Here is a 20,152-nt window from a genome sequence, read left to right as displayed (position 1 = left end):
AGGATCATTCATCTATGAATAGTGAGAGTTTTACTTCCTTTTTTTCTATTTGAGTACCTTTTTTTTTTTCAAGATTTATTTATTTATTTATTTATTTATTTCTCTTCCCTTCTCCGCCCCCCACCCCCAGTTGTCTGTTCTCTGTGTCTACTTGCTGTGTCTTCTTTGTCCGCTTCTGTTGTTGTCAGCAGCACGGGAATCTGTGTTTCTTTGTTGTTGCGTCATCTTGTTGTGTCAGTTCTCCGTGTGTGCGGCACCATTCCTGGGCAGGCTGTACTTTTGTGCTGAGCGGCTCTCCTTATGGGGTGCACTCCTTGTGTGTGGGGCTCCCCTACGCAGGGGACACCCCTGCATGGCACAGCACTCCTTGCGCGCATCAGCGCTGCGCATGGGCCAGCTCCACACGGGTCAAGGAGGCCTGGGGTTTGAACCTTGGGCCTCCCATGTGGCAGACAGATGCCCTAAACACTGGGCCAAGTCCGCTGCCCTTTTTTTCCTTTTTTCCTTTTTTTCTTGTTGTTTGTTTTTGTTTTGTTTTATTTTTGTTTTTAGGAAGCACCAGGGACTGAACCCAGGACCTCCCATGTGGGAAGTAGGCACTCAACTGCTTGAGCTACATCTGCTCCCTCATGTGTTTTTTTCCCTTCAATTTGTTAATGTGTTGTATTACATTCATTGATTTTCTTATGTTGAACCACCCTTGCATACCAGGAATAAATTCCACTTGGTTGTCGTGTATAACTCTTTTGATATATTGTTGGATTCTATTTCCAAGTATTTTGTTAAGAATTTTTACATGTATGTTATTAGAGAGATTGGTCAGTAATTTTCTTTTCTTTTTTCTTTTTTTAAAAGATTTATTTCTTTATTCCTCCCCCCTCCCCCCCCCTTCCCCCCTCCCCCGTGCTCTTTCTGCTGTCTGTGTTGTATTCTCTTCTCATTTTCTCTCTAGGATTCACTGGGATTCGATCCTGGAGACCTCTGATGGGGAGAACATTTCCTTGTCAATTGTACCACCTCAGTTCCTGGTTTCTGCTGTGCTTCACCTTGACTCTCCCCTTGTCTTTCTTTTGATGCATCATCATCTTGCTGCATGACTCACTTGTGTGGGGCACTGGCTTACCATGCGGGCACTTGCATGGGCACTCATGCAGGCACTGACTCTCTACACAGGCACTTGTGCAGGCATTGGCTTGCCATGCGGGCATGCTTTCTCTTCTTCTTTTTCACCAGGGGGACCCAGGGATCGAAGGCAGTTTCTCCCATATGGTTGGCAGAAGCTCTATCAGCTGAGCCACGTCCACTTCCCTAATTTTCTTTTCATGTAGTATTTTTTATCTGACTTTGGTATTAGGGTTTTGTTGGCACCATAAAGTGTGTTGGGTAATTTTCCCTCTTCAATTTTTTGGAAGACTTTAAACAAGATTGTGTTAATTCTTCTCAAAATGCTTAGTAGAATTCACCTCTGAATCCATCTGGTCCTGGACTTTTCTTTGTTGGGAGATGTTTGGTGACTGTTTCAATCTATTTAAATGTGATTTGTTAGTTCTTGTATTTCTTGTAGAGTCAGTATAGGTTGTTTGTGTGTCTCTAGGAATTTGTCTATCTAGGTTGTCTAGTTTGTTGGCAAACAGTTTCTCATAATGTCCTCTTACCATCCTTTTTATTTTTGTGGGGTCAGTCTCAATTCCCCCCTTTCATTTCTGATTTTATTTATTTGCATCTTTTCTCTTTTTTCTTTGTAACTCTAGCTAAATGTTTGTCAATTTTATTGATCTTCTCAAAGGACAAGCTTTTGATTTTGTTGATTTTTCTCTAATTTTTTTTTTTTTTGTTCTCAATTTCACTTATTTCTGCTCTAATCTTATTTCTTTCCTTTCTGCTTGCTTTGGGATTGGTTTGTTGTTTAGGTAGATCTTTGATTTTAGCTCTTTCTTCTTTTTTAATATAGATATTTAGTGCTATAAATTTTCCTCTCAGCACTGCCTTCACTGTATCCCATATGTTTAGATAAGTTGTGTTGTTTTCACTTGTCTCAATATATTTATAATATGTAATTATAATTATAAATATAATTATAATTTCTCTTGCAATTTCTTCTTTGTCCTACTTATTGTTAGCCTTCACACATTTGTAGATTTTTCCCTTTCCCATCTGTTATTGATTTTCAGTTTAATTCCATTATGATCTGAGAAGTCACTTTGTATAATTAAAATTTTTAATATTTATTGAGACCTGTCTTGTGATCCAACATGTAATCTATTCTGGAGAAAGCCATGAGCACTTGAGAAGAATGTATTACCAGCTGATTTATGATACAGTGTTCTGTATATATCTGTTAGGTCTAGGTCATTTATCATAGTATTCAATTCTCTGTTTCCTTGTTGATATTTTCTGTAGTGCTATCTAATGATGTAAGTGGTGTGCTGACATCTCTAACTATTATTCTAGAGATGTCTATTTCTCTCTTCAGTTTTGCCAGAGTTTGCCTCATGAATTTCTGGGTACCCCGGTTAAGGGCATAGATATTTATGACTATTATATCTTCCTGTGGATTGTCCCTTTTATCATATATAATGGCCTTCTATATCTCACAACTTTTTTGCATTGAAAATCTGTTTCATCTGATATTAGTATAGCTACCCTTGCTCTTTTTTAGTTATTGTTTGTGTGGAGTATGTTTTTCCAAATTTTCACTTTGAGCTGATTTATACCCCTGGGTCTAAGGTGAATCTCTTGAAGGCAGCATATGGATGGCTCATGTTTTCTTTTTTAATCCATTCTGTCAGCCTCTATCTTTTGATTGGAAGTTTAATCCATTCACATTCAGTGCTTGCTATTACTGTAAATGTATTATTTACTTCCTCCATTTTATTCTTTGGCTTTCATATGTCATATCCTATTTTCATCTGTCTTTTTATTCTTTTGGTTATCTTTTCTGCTTGTCTTCTACACTCTCCTCTAAGCCTCTCTCTGCTGGATTTTTCTTTTGGGCTGTAAGGCTCCCTTTAATCCTTCTTGCAAAGGCAGATTCTTTTTTATGAACTTAGTTTCTGTTTATTTGTGAATATTTTAAACTTCTCTTTATATTTTAAGTGTAGTCTTGCTGGATAAAGAATTCTCGGCTGGCAATTTTTCTTTCAGTATCCTCTTTATATCATATCTCTGTCTTCTCCCCTCCTGGTTACTGATGGAAGAAATCCACACCAAGTCTTACTGGACATCCCTTGTATGTGATGGTTTGCTTCTCCCTTGCTGCTCTCAGAAGTTTCTCTTTATCATTGACATTTGACATTCTGTAGTTTGTGTCTTGGAGTAGGTCTCTTCAGATTTATTCTGATTGGGGTATGCTGAGCTTCTTGGACATGGAAATTCATTTCTTTCATGAGAGTTGGGAAATTTTCAGCCATTATTTCATCAAATTTCTGCCCCTTTTCCTTCTCTTCTCCTTCTGGAATTCCCACTTATGTTGTTACACTTTATGTTATCATTCAACTCCCTGATGCCCTGTTCACTTTTTTCCATTCTTTTCTAACTCTGTTCTTTTCTTTCTTCAATTTCATCTGTTCTGTATTCTTTATTACTTATTCTTTTTTCTATCAATTTGGGTCTGCTGTTGCATACTTCAACTGTGTTTTTGATCTCACCTATCATGTCTTTCATTCCCATTAGCTTTGTTACTTTTCTATTCAGGTTTTCAAATTTTTGTTTGTACTCTCTCAGTGTCTTCTTGATGCCCTTTATTATTGTCTTTCAACTCATTAATTTGATTTTTGAAATCTGTATGAATCTTGTTGAGCAGTTGTCTCAAATCCTGTGTCTCATCTGGGGCTTTGGTATATTCCTTTGCTTGGGCCATTTCTTCCATTTTCTTAATATGGCTTGTAATTTTTTGCTAATGTCTAGGCATCTGATTAAATGGTGAGTTTGCTCTGATGCTCAATTTCTCTCTTTTGTGGGAATTTAGTGGTGTGAGACTATGTAATTCTGGTGCCTTGATTCTTGGTTCAACCTGTTTTAGGTCTTTAGGACTGTACCTGTTGCTCAAACCTGGACCCTGGACCCAGTAATAGGTTGCAGACCCACTTCCAAACACCTTGGGGAAGGAATCTGTAAACCTGGGAAAAAGCTTCTCTTTCTTAAAATTTGCTCACATGCAATTCTGTGGTCAGCCAGAAGATGGTCCTCTTCAACAGGCCCCTCAGTTCAAAGCCTGGTTGGTGTGTGTTTGCTGCAACACAGAACAGATTAATGTGACAGAGGATCCTGCTTGGAGGTTAAGAGCTTCACAAATCACTTTCTCAGAGACTGTTCTCTAACCTTTATTGACTGGCCCTCCTCTTTAACTGGGTAGGAAATAATTCTACTTCCCTTTGCATCCTTAACAATCAGTCTTGATCAGTAGGGAGGGTGCTTGAGCTCATGGGATCTCTTTAGTCAGCTCCTGGGGCAAACAATGATGTTGCCCCACCTGGCCTGGAAGTGTCTGTGGGACACAGCAGACCAAATTTGTCAGCCCAAAGCTGAATCAGCCTTGTGCTGCATCCCTCTCTCCCCTTTCCTGGGGAAGTGGATCCCTGCAACCCTCTTCTCTCTATAGACCCCAGCCTGAGGATGGAGAATCCAAAGCTCTCTGCTCATAGGTAGGGGAGGGGTGCTGTTGGCTGCACCTGCAGCTTCTACTCACAGTCTTAACATCATGGCAAGATTCTTTTCCTGTGCCTCTCTTTCTTCTGGATGGTGTCCATCCCTCCCCTGGTGTCCTGAACTCAAGAACTTGTTTTTTTTTTCTTTCTGCCTGTCCTCTAGCTATTTTTCAGAGAGCGGAGGAAGTCCCATGCTTTTCTAATCTGCTTTCTTCCCAGAAGCCTCTAATGTTGTTTTTTTCTTTTTAAGAGGTACCAGGGATCCCACTCAGGACCTCGTACATGGGAAGCAGGTGCTCATCCACTGCGTTATACCCACTCCCCACTAACTTTATTTATTTATTTTGGTTAGGCCAGTAAGAATAATTTATTTGGGAAATGGGGGAAAGAACAAAGCTTGCTGAGAAATGGGAAAGATGGAAATACACACCAAGATTTGGTGCAGGCTCCTCTAGGCAGATAGAACCTAACATACTTTTAATCACATCCATCATGTCTTTCACTCCCATGAGGTCTGTTGCTTTCCTTTGCAGGTTTTCAAACTTTTCTTTACACTCACCAGTGTCTTTGTAATATCCTTTATCTCTTTAGTCATACCTTCAATTCTTTGAATTTAGATTTGTGTGAATATCATTGATCAGTTGTCTTATGTCCTGCATCTCTTAAAGATAGTTGGTTTTTTTCTTTGGCCCAATTCTTCCTGTTTCCTAGGCATCTGAATATGTTCGTGAATTTACTGATGGCCAATTTCTCTCTTGCCTTTGCCTAGCAGTTTTTTTTTTTTCTGCAGCTTTTCTTTGATTTTTGGTTCAAAAATTCTAAGTCTTTAAAATTGCCCAGCTTAACTTTCAAAAATTGGACCAGGGACTCACTTATGGGGTGCAAAGTTTCTCCCAGGGGGCTTAAGAGAGACCTAAAAATGTTTTTTCTTCATGCAATTTCCTGACTGGCCAGCAGATGGCACTTGTTAGCAAACCTTTTCAGAGATGTTTTCACTTTCCAACGTTTCTGGTCTGCCAGAGCTGAGATTCAAAGTGGGCTTTGCTGGCCGCTTTCACTGAGCAGTTCTCGCACTCTCCTTCCCTTGTAGCAGCTGACAGGGAGGAAGACGTCTCTCCCTCTCAGTTAACTGCAGTGTGCCGGGGCTTTATCCAGGCTTACTGCCCTGAGTGGGGAATGGGAGGGAGCCCTTCCTGGCTGTCACATGGTGGTTCAGTAACTCACTGTTGTTTTGGGTTGTCTGTCCCTTGCCCTCTTTTCATTGTTTTTGTGAATTGAGCCCTGCCTGACTACTCTGATGCCATCTTCTGGGAGCTCCTGTTGATTTTGTAATGAGTTGGTGATGAGATTTTTTTGGGTGTCAGGCACCCTTTCAGGGAAACCTGTCCAATGTGAATGCCAAGTGCAGGGTTTTCTGTCTTTTCTGTGCCTGTGTCCTGGCCTTGTGCTTGTTAGTTGTTTTGGAGTTCCTATTTACAGGAGTTTGGTTGTTGCCTCCATTTACCAGGAGACAGACTTCTCTCTTCCTGATTTTTAAAGCAGGTGATCCTTTGCCCCAGGCCATCGGCCTGAGTTTCTTAACACTGCTTTCACTGTCGTCTCAAGCTGCTTCCACCTGGAGGACAAATACTGGTAGGTAGGGGGGATGACTGGAGGAGTTTCCCAAGTCAGTCTTTCCCCACTGGGACAAAGCCAGGGACCCACAAATGGGTTGCATTCCAGCTCCAAAGTGCCCTGGGGAGGGCATTAGGAAAGGTGTGAGAAGCTTCTTTCACTGCTCCCCAAAGGTGCACTTTATTGACTGCTTAGCTAATGCAACCCTCGAACAATCCACCACAGCTCTGAGGAAGCCTAGCATCTAAATCTCAAAATTATCACAGGCCTACCAGTCTTTATAAAATGATCACAAATATAAAACATAGATCATTTAATGGCCTCTTCTCATTTATTTTGGAAGCTATTCAAAGACACCAGACAGTTTTAAAAAGGGTAGAATTAATATTTTATTGTCATTTATAATCAGATGGCAGTTGGGTATATAGTCTTCATATGTGATCTTTTTTGTAAATAAAAAAATTACAAGTTAAGTTTTAAACAGGTGACAGCTGGTTATATGTTTAGAAAACATGATTAGCTTAATTCATTAATGGTGGCTTCAAGCTTTTCCTTATTAGCGCCTGAAAATTCACCCACCTGCAAAAGAGAATGTTGAGTCACTGTTAGATGTTGTGCACAAGTTATGATCACAGTAATGGGGCAACAATGTGGGGAAGGAGAAAGTATAATCTCATTATCTCATTTATCCCTTGGATAACATACAGTTCTTCTAAGTTAAAAACAAATTTTCCAGAAAGTCAAAGGCTGAAGTAAAATTCTTTTTGACAAATTCCTTCTCACTACAAGAAGAGCCAAAGTCTAAACAATTAGATACACTTTGATATAAATATTAAATACCATTCACAGGGTTTAGTGACTAGTTCTAGCAAAGATCAGTTTTCAATGAGATGTTACATTATATACCTAAATCAGTGAAGAATGATATATTTAATGGCAACATACTTTTTACATGGGATCATGTCAGTTATTGCCTTTCCTTTATGCCACTTTTTCCTATTGCCCAGTTAGTTTTCTTAAAGGTTAGAAGTACATACCTTTTGTCCCTTTTTATAAAACTGAAATGTTGGCATGCATTTGACTTCACAGTCTGCAGCAACATCCTGGGGGAAGAGGGGAGAGCAGAAGATAAAAACAAAAACAATTTAATATCTTTCCTTCTCATGTTTCATCTCAAGACATTAGGACATTTTTTAGCATATGAAAATCAATATAATGAATGTAACGGCAGCATAGAAACCAAATTGGCTATATTCTCAATCAATTAAAAATTCTCATTAATATCTACCCACCTCTTTTGAGGTACAATGCTGAATTGAATAGGCAGAATGCTACTAGCACCATATTCTTACTCTACAGTGACTCAGTAAGCAGTTTAATCCTATCCAGACCTTGGCTTTTTCGAGTATTATAATGAAAGAGAAACAAACTCTGCTGTAAATGGATTTAGGATTATAATTTTAACTTGCCCAGTTTTTCCTAGTTTTGTTGTGGGTGTGGGGTACGTAAGATGATGTATATAAAGGCTAAAGACCAAACTGAGCAAGACAAAAAATTATTTTCAAAGGAATTGTTCAAGAACAAAATCAGAGTAATCTACAGAGACAGTCCCACAGTTTTTTTCCTACTTCTATTAATTTCATAATTCACAAGTGAAAGAATAAGAAGAGGACCTGGTCATTTCATCATTTCATCACTATTTTTTGAAGTTACCCCCAAAGCTTTCCCAGAAGAAAACAGGGTTCCAATCAATGAAAGTTACAGCCTAGCCTACCACATCTAATGGTTGCTAGTTTCTGAATGCCTCATACTTCCCCCAGGGAGAGATCAGCGCTTCTACATTTCAACAACTACTTAATTTACAGGAAACTGGGGGTGGGGATAGGGGAAGGGGAGGTTTAAAAAAAAAAAAAAAAAGTAACCACCCAAAGTAAGCTCCTTATGAGTGTGGGACCTGTTTTGCTTACTCTTGAAAACTCTTGGCAACTCTGGCCATTCAACAGTACATGCATAACTTGTTGAAGTAATAGGTCTTTCGGCTCATGGAGAGGTGGTATGTTAACGCTTTGACAGTCTTGGTGCTTTTACAACCATGTTTGTACATTTTATTAAAACAAAACTGTAGTCTGTAATTATATAGTATGCTGTAAATTTTTAGTAAAAGCATTAAAAATTTTCTCATTGAATAATTGAAGTGATTTTTAAAGGTGACATAGGATGCCATACCAAAATTTGAACCCCATACTGGGTTTTTAGGTTATTGCCAATATGTGAATAAATTCTCAGACACGTATATCTCTATGGCAAATCCTGAAAGTAGAATTGTTGGGTTTAAGAAGATAAACATTTAAATTTTTAATCCATTTATTTATACAAGCATAATCCATGTTGAATGCAAAAAACCTGCAAGACAAGTCATCTATATATTTTACTAGTTACTGCTAATACTTTATTGTTTATTCACATGAATACAAACGTCTTTATAAAACCTATGTTCTAGCACCATAATACACCTACTAGGTACAGTTGTATAACTGACTTTTTTCTCCATGGAAATGTATTTATACACAATCAATTTTTACGGCCCTAAAGCAGTCACAGTATGGGCTTTGATTTCACTTACTGTAAACCCTTTAATCTTCACATACAAATTTCTGCACTCTGGTTCAATTTTTCCCCCTCAGCCCTTGAAGTAGAATCACTGAGTAGAAGAGCATGCTTATTTTAAAGGCTCTAGATATTGGAACTGTCTTCCAAGGACTTTTTATAAATTTACTAATATTTATGATTTCTGCCATCCAATTTAAGTCTCTTATGTAAGCAAATCCATGAGTGGTTTCCAACCCCTTGTTTAAAGCACCAGCTTTATTGATATAATACCAAACAGCCTTCAGTTCTGGGAATGAACTTTTCCAGGCCCATTTCCTCAGTGAGAAAAGAAAAAAGTAGTCAGTCAAGCTGTTAAGAAGGCTACTTAGGATGCTCAAAATATTTGACACAATGTGTATCATTCCTGAATGTTCAGTATTTTTTTTTAGCATATTTTATGTTTACATTTTAGATTTTATCTGGGAATAAAGAATGAAAAAAAGATGTAACATTTTAACCTGAATGGTGAATCATTCTGTTCTATACATCTACCCACCTTCTCCAGTGCCGGGACTACACTGTTTTAATTAATGAAGCTGATATACTTTACTTCTATGCAGCCTGTCCCTCCCCTCCCCCAACAACTACTTTCTTCTTCTTATTTTAATGCTTTTCAGCATGTCCCTGGCTATATTATTTCAGAAAAACTTGACCAATTTCCCAAAACTCAAGTTGAAATTGGGTTACAGTTAGACAAATTTGGGAATACTGGCATTTTAATACTATTGAGTCAACATCCAAGCACAGAGCATACCCATTTATTAAAATGTTTTATGGACCACAGTAAAGTTTGATAGTTCCTAACTAATATTCAATTTTTACTCCGAGATCTAAAGTTAATTTTTATTTTTCTTCTTGCCCTGTGTTTGTTTGCCTTACCTCTGTAGTGATTTGAAAACCCTCTGAGGATTTAAAAACATTCTTGCTTCTAAGTTTCTTAATCACTTCCTTGATCTAAAAACAAAAACTAGCTCATTCCCCAATACAACCCTTCCTATTTTTTACAAGCTGGGATTTTAAAAAACTTACTATAATAAAACCCACTTTTAAAAAATGTGCAAAGTATATGAACTTTGGCAAATGCATAGTCCTATAACCACAACTGGGGTACAGAATAGGTCCCTTACTCCCCCAAAATTCTCTCATGCTAAGCACTCCTCCCACCCCGCATTGAAGCCATGCCCTCCCCACATCCCTAAGCCCTGGCAACTACTGATCTTTCTCCATCCCTTCGGTTTTGCCCTATCTGGGATTTTATTAATAAACATAACAAGATTCTACATTTTTCCTTGTTAAATTTCATTTTCTTGGTTTCCAGCTTAGCACTCCCTATGGCCAAAATAACTTTAAATCTGTTTTTGTCACTTCTATTATTAACTGATTCTAAGCTATTCTAATAAAAACTGAGACACATGGCTTTCTAAAAGGCTGCAAAATCCTCAGGTCTAAGTTATTTTATAATGAGAATACATTATGTATATTTAAGTATTAAAACCTGTAGAATATTCAGGGGAGTAGAGTCTGTTGTCAAAGAAATAAGATCAGTCTAACCTTTTCAAAAGGGCTTGTAAACACACTTTTCTATGGTAGTTATTTTCCCTGTGTACTACATTATATGTCCATGCCTCTTTATTATCCACTTGAATCTACTACATGTAAAAGATAATTTCTCACTACCTAAGTGTTAAGGGTCCTTCAGTTTAAACCCACATGCTACCCAATCTTTAGAATACAGGGAGGCAAAGTAAAAGGGGCCCAATTTGGGGAAGGTGACATCAAGGTTTCAGAAGACATTTCTGGGGTGCTGAGGGTGTGCTCCAGAAGACATGCAGGAGCGCTGTCATACGGTCCTCGAAGGCTTTGCACATCTGCTTCCCAAAGGTTTCGGGTTGTGGCATTAGAGCACTTGTCCTTAGGACACTACGGTACAGCAGTCAGCTTCACAGGCTCTGACTTAGTTTCTCTAGTCCCTTTTAGGTGCACATTTAACCTGGCTAAGGTGACCTTTTAATAAAATAAGACTAAGTTTGGCTAAAAGAGGGAGCACAAACACATGTCTTTTTTTTTTTTTCTTTAAACTTTAGAAATCGGCAATTAACATGTTATCTACAACAATAGTTTTTATTTATTCTGCACCTACTACATGCCAGGCAGGTGTGCTAGCTGGAAGAGGAAACGAGGTGACTAAAACAGGGTCAATGATCCCAAGAAACTTAGAGACTAGTGGTGGGGACAGACACCAAGAGTTTATTATAATATTAGCTAAGATTTGCTGAGTAATTATCATGTGCCAGGAACTGTTCTAAAAGTACTCTATAGGACACTATTTCAGTTAATCCTGACAATAGCCTTACAGTGTTGGATTAACACTGCCTTCTACAGAGGAACAGAGAAGATAAATGTTAAGAGACTATACAGCAAATAATTGACAGAACTGGGAATAAACCAAGCAGTCTAGCTACAAGACCACCTCTATTCCACTACAGTAAATCCAACCAAAAAAAGATGGACAAAGAACATGCTGGAGAGAAGGAATGGAAACTTAACCTAGCGAGGGACCTAAAGGAGGTAGATAGAGAAAGGTTCCTAGAGAAGATGTAATGCTTAAGAATGGGTGTTTGCCAGTTTTATAAGAGGTAGAGAAGGAAAGGGTGGGCCAGGGACAGAGGACAGTGGAGTGTGGAATCAGAACGTCTACTGGTAAGCAATGTGATGCTAGTAGGGCATCAGAAGTTTAGAAGGTGCTGCTGCTCCTACATCTGTTCTTATTGACCCTTCAGTACTTTTACTGGGCATTCCATGCTCCTTAATGAATAAGCAACTTTGGGAGGTGGATGGAACAGGTGTTAAGATCTGGTCACACCCACAAAACCAAGGCTTTAAGGAGGTTAAGGGATTAGCCTAAAGCAGAAGTCACTGAGCCAGGACTAAACAAAAATGTGAGCCTGCAATGACTGCTCACTCATCCATAAAGAGTCCCAAGGCAACACAACTGGAACAGGCTCCCCGAGTGCAGTGGGCTCTGTGAGGTGAGGCCAGGTGCTAGGAAGCCAGGCTGCTTCATTTGAAATCCTGGTTCTGCCACTTACTAACTTTATCTCCATGGACACCCTCCCTGGTGCAAAGTTTTCTCATCGGTAATATGGGGGTGTTAACAGCAGCAGCCTCACGGGCTTGTGAGGATTCAAGGAATCAATACTTGTAGAGCATGGAGAACAGTGCCTGGCACACATCAGGTGCTAAATAGGTACCTGTGAAATAAAACCAACCCTGCAATTTGCCCCAAACCAGCTCTCAGTCCTGCACCAGGCACAACAGTGTTTCTTCTGCAGAAATATTTGGGTTTTCTAACTGGAGAAAACCAAGACTAAAACAGGACTGCAAACACCTTCTCTCATATCATTAGCAGTTCACAACTTTAAAACTTACAAGTGTTCTCTCAATGGTATGGGAATACCATCAATCCTATGGACTTAATGATCATCCAATTCAGTTTCAATCTACTGAATGTTAGGGAGAAGGTGGGGTTTCAGAAGTGGAGGTCTTGATAAGATGTAGAAGCCTCAACATTTACCATTTGATTTTCATATTTTAGGTTGTGATGTACATCTCTCCTGATATCTAGATTAAGCTCCTAGTTGACACAATTATCTCTTCTTCCAAAATAGAACTTTTTAGCTAAGGTAATGTCTAGTATTATATGACATTTATGAAAACAATCACTGTGAATTTCAGAGAAAACGGCAAATGCCAAAGTCAGTAGTATTCCAAATTCTCAGCCACATACCTGACAGTCATCCACATCGACTTCAAGGAACACCACTGCGCTATATTTTTCAGAGAGGGACTGGGAAATTTAAAATGGGGAAAAAAAAAATGAGTAAATGCAGCCAACATACTCAAGCTTCCTAAATGGGAACTTAATAAAAGTAGAGACTAATTTTTTAAAATTCTAAAACTTAAACCAGAAATCAACAGATAAAGGGATATATTTTCTCTGAAAAACCCCTCCTAGTATAAAATAATTTGGCACATCAACTTTGAAACCTGCATTTCAGATAAGGTCTACAATTCAATTTTAATAAAAAGCAATGCCATTTAAGAACAACCAAATTAACTTCTGAGTTATCTTGAATAAGCTATGTGCATTAAATTTAAAATGTGTTATGTTACTACTTTTAAACTCAAGACCCAGCAAAAACAAAGCAAAAACAATAAAACCCTTTCTTCTAACCCCAAAAACACAAATCTCTTACAAGTAAAAGTTGTTTAATACTCACATGAAAGAAAGGCTTGATCATCTTACAAGGCCCACACCATGTGGCTGAGAAATCAACTACTACAAGTTTATCACCAGCACTGTTCAAGGCTGCCTGAAAATCATCCTGCAGAGAGAAAAAGAAAAGCAGATGCTAAGTTTCATTTGCAAAAGCCCTGGAACTTGATAGGACACAAAGCACAAATTATAGATCTTGGCTTTTAGGACCCATCTTTTAGACACAGTAAAAAACAAAAACAAAAAAACCAAAAACCCACTAGATTACCTTTGTTGGTATTGTTCCTTGATAAAAGAATATGTAATGTACATATTGTATTGATATACATGTGCTCGGAACATCTTATAAATATTGTTAACTGGCTCATCTACATCCAAGCTAAGCAAAGGAAAGGGAAATAAAAATAGGACTTTGTATTAAAATGATTCCACATCAAGTCTAGGCATACCGTAGACATTCAGTAAATGCTACTGGTGGATCAAACAAAGTCACAGAATTTTACAACTGAAACATCAAAAAGTTACTTTAAAAAAGGGTAACATTTTTCTGGTTAAATTAATATCGTCTATGGTGGAAAATGTGAAAAGCTCAAAAGTCAAGGACAATAACCTTCCCCAAATCCCAACACATGCAGATAATCATTGTTAACAAAATTCATTGTCCTTTTTTATTATGGGGTGTCCAGACAGAGTTGAGTATATTTTGTTGATCTTTATTTGCTTTCTGTCCTTTATCTCAAAACTCTGCCCTTATGGTTGATTAAATGAACAATAGTTTTGGTTCCTCATGAAGAGATAATTTGGCATAAGGAATGCACAAATAAATTCCACCAGCAGAAATGAAGAAATCCCTCACCACCAACCTCTGTGAATTATTTACCAGTGGTCTGGATACCGTAACCCTAGGAACCTAACCTTCTCATTTTAACTACAAGTAGTGCTAAGACACAGGCAATGAAGAGAAATCAAAACATAAACTTCTATATCCAAAGCCTAGTTCTTTAAATGATAAACTAACAGCTCCTCTCCGCCCCCCCCAATCCAGCTAAGAATCCGATCAGATCTGGACCAACAGAGTAAATAAACACACTATAAAGTGAAAAAGTCTAATGTGAATGACTTTCAACGCAATGTGGTTACATCTCTAGATTTCTAGTTTATACTTCATGTTTTTGGGGGAACAATTCACGATGAATGTTGGTTCCTGAGAATGGGATGGCATGATTTCCGTAACCTTTGCAGTTATGATAGAATTGGGGGTGGGGTGGAAGGATTAAGTATAGAAATTATTTTCCAAACCACCGGTGATTTTTCGAGACATATTTCATTCAAAGCTTTCCCTAATGTGACTAATGCAGAACCCAGGTGAGACCATCTGGTCAAATGAAAGTACATCTTTTTGAACATTAATGGTCTCAATAAATACCTTATGAGATTGCATTCAAGAGCTAGAACCGGGGAAACGGACTTTGGCCCAGTGGTTAGGGTGTCTGTCTACTACATGGGAGGTCCGCGGTTCAAGCCCCGGGCCTCCTTGACCAGTGTGGAGCTGGCCCATGCGCAGTGCTGATGTGCGCAAGGAGTGCCCTGCCACACGGTGGTGTCCCCCACGTAGGGGAAGCCCCACACGCAAGGAGTGCACCCATAAGGAGAGCCGCCCAGCACGAAGGAGGGAGCAGCCTGCCCAGGAATGGCGCCGCCCACACTTCCCGTGCCGCTGACGACAACAGAAGCGGACTAAGAAACAAGATGCAGCAAATAGACACAGAAAACAGACACAGAAAACAGACAACCGGGGGAGGGGAGGGGAATTAAATAAATAAAAATAAATCTAAAAAAAAAAAAAAAAAAGAGCTAGAATGGGGAAACGGACTTTGGGCCAGTAGTTAGGGCGTCCGTCTACCATATGGGAGGTCCGCGGTTCAAACCCCGGGCCTCCTTGACCCGTGTGGAGCTGGCCATGCGCAGCGCTGATGCGCGCAAGGAGTGCCGTGCCACGCAAGGGTGTTCCCCGCGTGGGGGAGCCCCACGCGCAAGGAGTGCACCCATAAGGAGAGCCGCCCAGCGTGAAAAGAAAGTGCAGCTTGCCCAGGAATGGCGCCGCCCACACTTCCCGTGCCGCTGACGACAACAGAAGCTGACAAAGAAACAAGACGCAGCAAATAGACACCAAGAACACACAACCAGGGAAGGGGGAGAAATTAAATAAATAAATAAATCTTAAAAAGAAAAAAAAAAAAGCTAGAAGGTAGTTGAAACACTTAACAGTTACATACTTTCTCTTAAAAATTTTTGAATCAAGTTCAAGCAAAACTATTTAATAAAATTCTGAGAAGAAAAAAGGAAAGCAATAATATCTTTTGGCTCAAATACACATAAATTATACAGCCAAGTATGCATACAAATTTCCTTCTCCTGATAGGTTTTATCTAAAACAAACATCAGTCTGAAAATTATTTGAGATTACTTAATGAAGAAGCAATCCCCAATTTCTAGCTCCTGGAAACTAACAATCAGAATTAATAAATGTCCACAACACTGACAACTAGCAGTAAAACCTGGCACCCAAAGGTAATAAACTCAAAAAGCAAATTGTGAGCAAAGTGCCCGGTATGTTGAAGAACACTAGTAGCCGCCATTTTTTTCTTTTAAAAAATACTGTTGTGTTGATTTCCTCCCACTCACTGTTTATAGCTCATTAGCCCACCTTTGTCTGAAATAGATCCCAGTGGCTGTGAACTACTAACGGTGCCACAGAAACAGGCAATCTAAGGCGTAGTCGACATTTACAAATAACCAAATTACAGTGCAACTTCTTGCTCTGGGCCATAACTCTGAATGTCAATCAACTGTCTCAGGGTGTTTGGGGCCCACGCTTTGAGTTTCCTATTTCCCTGTACACGTTCTCGCTGAGGGGAGGAGGACATCATAAGCAAGACAACTAGAATGGGAGGAAGGACTGAGTAGTTCTTGCTCCAGGAATCAAATTCTATTTTCTATTTCTAGTGGGTACTCTGCTCAAGGCCTTCTGTGCCGCTTGTCTAATGGATTTTCACCTGTGGCACAGACTGACCCACAGTTAAGTGTTGAACAAAACTATTAAGGATCTATCTTGCTTTTCAACAAATCAGGGGTTTACTAATTTTTAAATATAAAAACTCATACAATTTTAAAAGTTCAGTCACTAATAATCAAAGATAATGAGATGAAATTAAGACCGTTTTTCTTTACCATGTCTTTGGACAAAACTAAGATGAAAAAAAAGTGCCCAAGAGGTGGGAGTGAAAGGACCACTCTGGTATAATCCTGGCACCATTTACATTCACACTCCTTGCTTGACCCAATAATTGAGATTAAAACATTTAAAAAAAAAAGCCTGAACTCTCTACAAAGTTTTACTTTAAAAAAAAATCCATTAAAACGTTAAAAATTACCCAGATGTCCAGCAATGTGTTCAGACACTGAAACGATCACAAAGAACTTTTAATGACATGAAATGCTCAGTCAAAATTGGGCAAACAAAACAGTTTATATAAAATACCCAATTACCTATGGCCCCTATCAAATTTTCTACAACAGTAGGATATGTTTTGTGATTATAAAAACTAACAAAAGGATAAAAGCCTATTACAGAGAAACTTCCGTTTTCAAAACCTATCCCAGCACTAAAAATGCACTAGAGGCCCGCCTTTCTCAGGGGTGGCTACAGTATACCAGACACTGGGTTTTTAATCTTGAGGTTAGTAGATTGCAATAATTCGATAGGAGACCAACTTCTCCCTTGTTTTTTTAAGAAACTAGAAACCACCATCTGGGTACCCGAAGGCCGATGATCACACAGCCAGGTGTGCTGGCTCCCGGGACAACCCGGTCTCTGAGCGCAACCCAGGGACAGCGGGTTAGTCACAGCCAGGCTGGGCCGGGGCCTGGAGACTGAGTCATTCCAAAGCCAGCGCCGCCGGAAACACGCCCAGCGCCGCAGGAGGAGGCGGCCGACGGGCGCGGCCCGGACCTCCCCATTTCCAGGCCACCTGGGCCCCCACCTCCGCCCTGGAGGCCTCAGAAAAGGCCGGGGCGGGGGACCGGGGTGGGGGTTCGGGCCCCGCTCTCGGGCCCTGGGGCGACTCGAGCGGGATCCGCCCCCTTCGCACGGGTACAGCCGGGGTCGTCGTTGGGGTCTGACAGTGATGGAGACGACGGGGTGGACGAGGGACGGGACTCCGGTCTTCACCCGCTCCGGGGTCACCCACACCGTGAGGGTAGCACGGGGCAGGGAGTGGCGGCCAGCAACCTCGTGCCTTCTCATGGGGCCCTCTCCTGGCCAGAATTCGAATCCGGACCCAGATGGGGCCAAGGGCTGACCCCCCCTCGCCTCCACCTTGCCCGTATTAGGGTCTCCCAGATGGGCACGGCAGGCGGCGCAGGGCGGCGACCCTTGCGCGCAGGGCAGCCGGCGCCGCCCCAGGGGCCCTCGTCCCCGTGCTCCCCTCGTCCCCCTCTCCTGCCCTCTGCCCCCTCCCCACAGCTCCCTGGGCTGCCCCGGTGCGCCCAGGCCCGCGCTCCCGCAGCGCCCGCCGAGCCGCTGCCTCCTCGGCCCCAGGGATGCGGGCGCCTGGCTCCCCGCCTCCAGACCGCTGCCAAGCCCCGCCGCGCGCCCAGGCCGTCCCGTGGGCCCGTACCCTGCTCTCGATGTGCTTCACCATTTTGGCTGCCGGGGTCGGTCTGACGAGCGACCGTGGAGAGATTCGAGACGGACGCGAAAAGCCGGACCGTGGTGGGGAGAGGAGCGCGGCGCCCGCCTTCTCTTTATAGCGCCGCGGGGCGGGGGCGCGCGCGGTGTGCGTGTGGCGGGGGCGCGCCCGCCAGGCCTGCGCCGCAGCGGGGCCCCGCCTCTCGGGGCGGGCAGTGTGGGCGGCGTCCCCACCGCGTCCCGCGGGGCTCCGCGGTTTCCCCCTTTCCTCCTGGCGCCCTCGGTGAGCCGTCGGGCGGTCTAAGTGGTGGGGTCGCTACAGCGCGGTGCGGGGAGGCGGGCGGCCACACCCAGGGCCAGACAGCCCCTCCCGGGCCACCTGCGAGGGTTCGACCAGGCCTTGCTCGAAGGGGCCCAGGCTCGACGAGGGGACAATTCCGGGGCCTCCCGGGCAGTGCCGGATTTCATCAAAAGGTCCGCCATCCCCTGGGCTCCAGCCCCTCAAATCCCGCAAAGTGCTGAGTAACGATGACTAGGAAGTAGCTCCGTGAGTGCTCCCCGCCTCCTTTCCGGAATCCACCGCAGCAGTTCTCAACTGCTCCTTTCCCTCCTTCCTGTTCTTTCACTTTCTCCGAGGACCCCGTCGCTTGGCCAGGACAGTGTGTGCAGTGGACTCTGCAGGGGGGCCTGGCAGGGCGGTAGCGGGGTCTGGGTGAGCGCTGCAACGTAGTTAAACACTGCGTGATCCCGCCCTAAAAGAGGGGTCCTGATAGTCGCCATGTCACAGTGGTGTTTTTAAGAGTTAAGGTACTGTGAAGTGATCGGCACGTGCTTGGCGGGAGAGTAAGCTCTCAATACAGAGTTCTAATAATAAATACTTCTTGGTGAGTACTAATTAGGCTTGCATGGTGTCATGGAGGGGTTGGCTGAGCTTGGTGACTTTATTATATTTGTATATTTGTACTGGCATCAGTGCACACTTTTGTGTGTTTTTTCTACCAGCGGTGAGAAGCCTGGAACGGAGGAGTCAGATGTTTGAGTTGACACAGGGATGCATGCACGCACGTTGCAGGGTGGGTCTGGCAGGACAGGGAAGTGTGCAAGGTGAAAAGTATATTAGGGAATTGTGAAGCCAGGAGGGCCTGCCAGGAGCTGGGAGTGGAGGGGAGGTGAAGAAGCGGTAGAGCTGGAGCACCAGAAGGCTGAGGCTAGCAGGGTAGAGTCCTGGCCTGCATTTTCAGAGCCCAGCAGCTCTGGATGAAGCTAGAGCTCAGTGTGATGGGCTGGGGTGGTGAAACACCTCTGGTATCCCCCCAGAGCCCCTGGCTTCCTTCTCCCAGCCCTTCCAAACAAAGGAAAGAAGAAAACTAAGGCTTTTGAACCTATTGTGCAAAGTTTTCTAGAGGGTTGAGGAGCACTAGCTGGTGGGTAAGGATACAGAGAAGGGACCAATTTAAGGACAATCTTAGAAATAGAGTGCCCTGGACGCAGCAGCCTTCCCAAAGTGAGTAAGTAAGGAGTATTAGGGCAAAGAGGGGGCATGGTGGGATACCAGAGAATATATAGCCTGCTTTTCTGCTGCTATGTCTTAAGCCCAGCCTTCTTTGCCCTGGTTTGGGCCTGTTAGTTGGTGCATTTACATGGCAGACAACAGCAAATAATTAAGCCCTAGGCAGATGTTAGTAGATCCCAGCTAACATCTCCCTCTTCTCTTCAAGGACCTTCCAAACGTCCAGTGACCCAGTTTAGGAGAAATTGACCTCTCCCAGCTTTCCCAGGATCAATATAGATGGATATAGAGGCTATTACATTGATAGAAAACAAGGAACTAGGAGGCTAAGTTCACAGTCTCTGCAATTAGACTGCCTGGTTCCTGTCCCCACTCTACCACTTGGTAGCAGGGTCACTCTAGGCAAGTCTAGATAGACTTCCTGTGCCTCAGTTTCCTCAACTATAAAATGGGTATGATATTATCTTGTGCACTTATAAGAACTAAATTACAGTAGATATAAAACACTTAGAAGCGTGCCTGGCACATACTAAGTGCTATATGAACTATGAATGGGATTGAATGAAATGGTGAAATCCCTCTGGAATGATGACGGAGCTAGGATGGAAAAGACTAAACCAGGTGTCAAAGACCTAAGTCAATTAAGTGATCAGGGAATGAGTTATGAGCAGTGATGGCTATTATAAGAGTCAGAAAGGAAAAGGTTAGACCCCAGAGGGTGGGAGAAAAGTGGGCTAGCCCTGGCCGGAAGAAGCAACGTCCCCTGC

At 42.1% G+C, this 20,152-nt stretch overlaps 1 protein-coding gene and 1 long non-coding RNA gene across 3 annotated transcripts in view; one reads left to right on the top strand and one right to left on the bottom strand.

The window, feature by feature from the left end:
• The window catches only part of LOC131279516 (uncharacterized), a 90,942-nt gene that overhangs the window by 36,525 nt on the left and 34,265 nt on the right, over positions 1–20,152 (top strand). The window contains exon 1 of one of the 2 annotated variants that reach the window (XR_009186931.1): positions 18,014–18,349. The exons of the other annotated variant lie outside the window; for it this stretch is intronic. This is a non-coding gene — a long non-coding RNA (uncharacterized lncRNA). Of the gene's footprint in view, positions 1–18,013; positions 18,350–20,152 lie in introns of those variants that run through there. 2 annotated transcript variants of the gene reach the window in all.
• On the bottom strand, positions 6,625–18,021 carry TXN (thioredoxin). The gene is made up of 5 exons (XM_004475663.5): positions 17,865–18,021; positions 13,190–13,294; positions 12,697–12,756; positions 7,298–7,363; positions 6,625–6,839 (listed from the first exon to the last, which is right to left on the bottom strand). The coding sequence occupies exons 1-5, from the start codon at positions 17,886–17,888 to the stop codon at positions 6,777–6,779; spliced, it is 318 nt and encodes a 105-aa protein (XP_004475720.1). The 5' UTR covers positions 17,889–18,021; the 3' UTR covers positions 6,625–6,776.

This window comes from Dasypus novemcinctus, chromosome 8 (genome assembly GCF_030445035.2).
Source record: "Dasypus novemcinctus isolate mDasNov1 chromosome 8, mDasNov1.1.hap2, whole genome shotgun sequence".
Lineage (NCBI taxonomy): Eukaryota > Metazoa > Chordata > Mammalia > Cingulata > Dasypodidae > Dasypus > Dasypus novemcinctus.
Note: the sequence above shows the minus strand (reverse complement) of the source record. Positions and strands in the feature narration are given on the sequence as shown.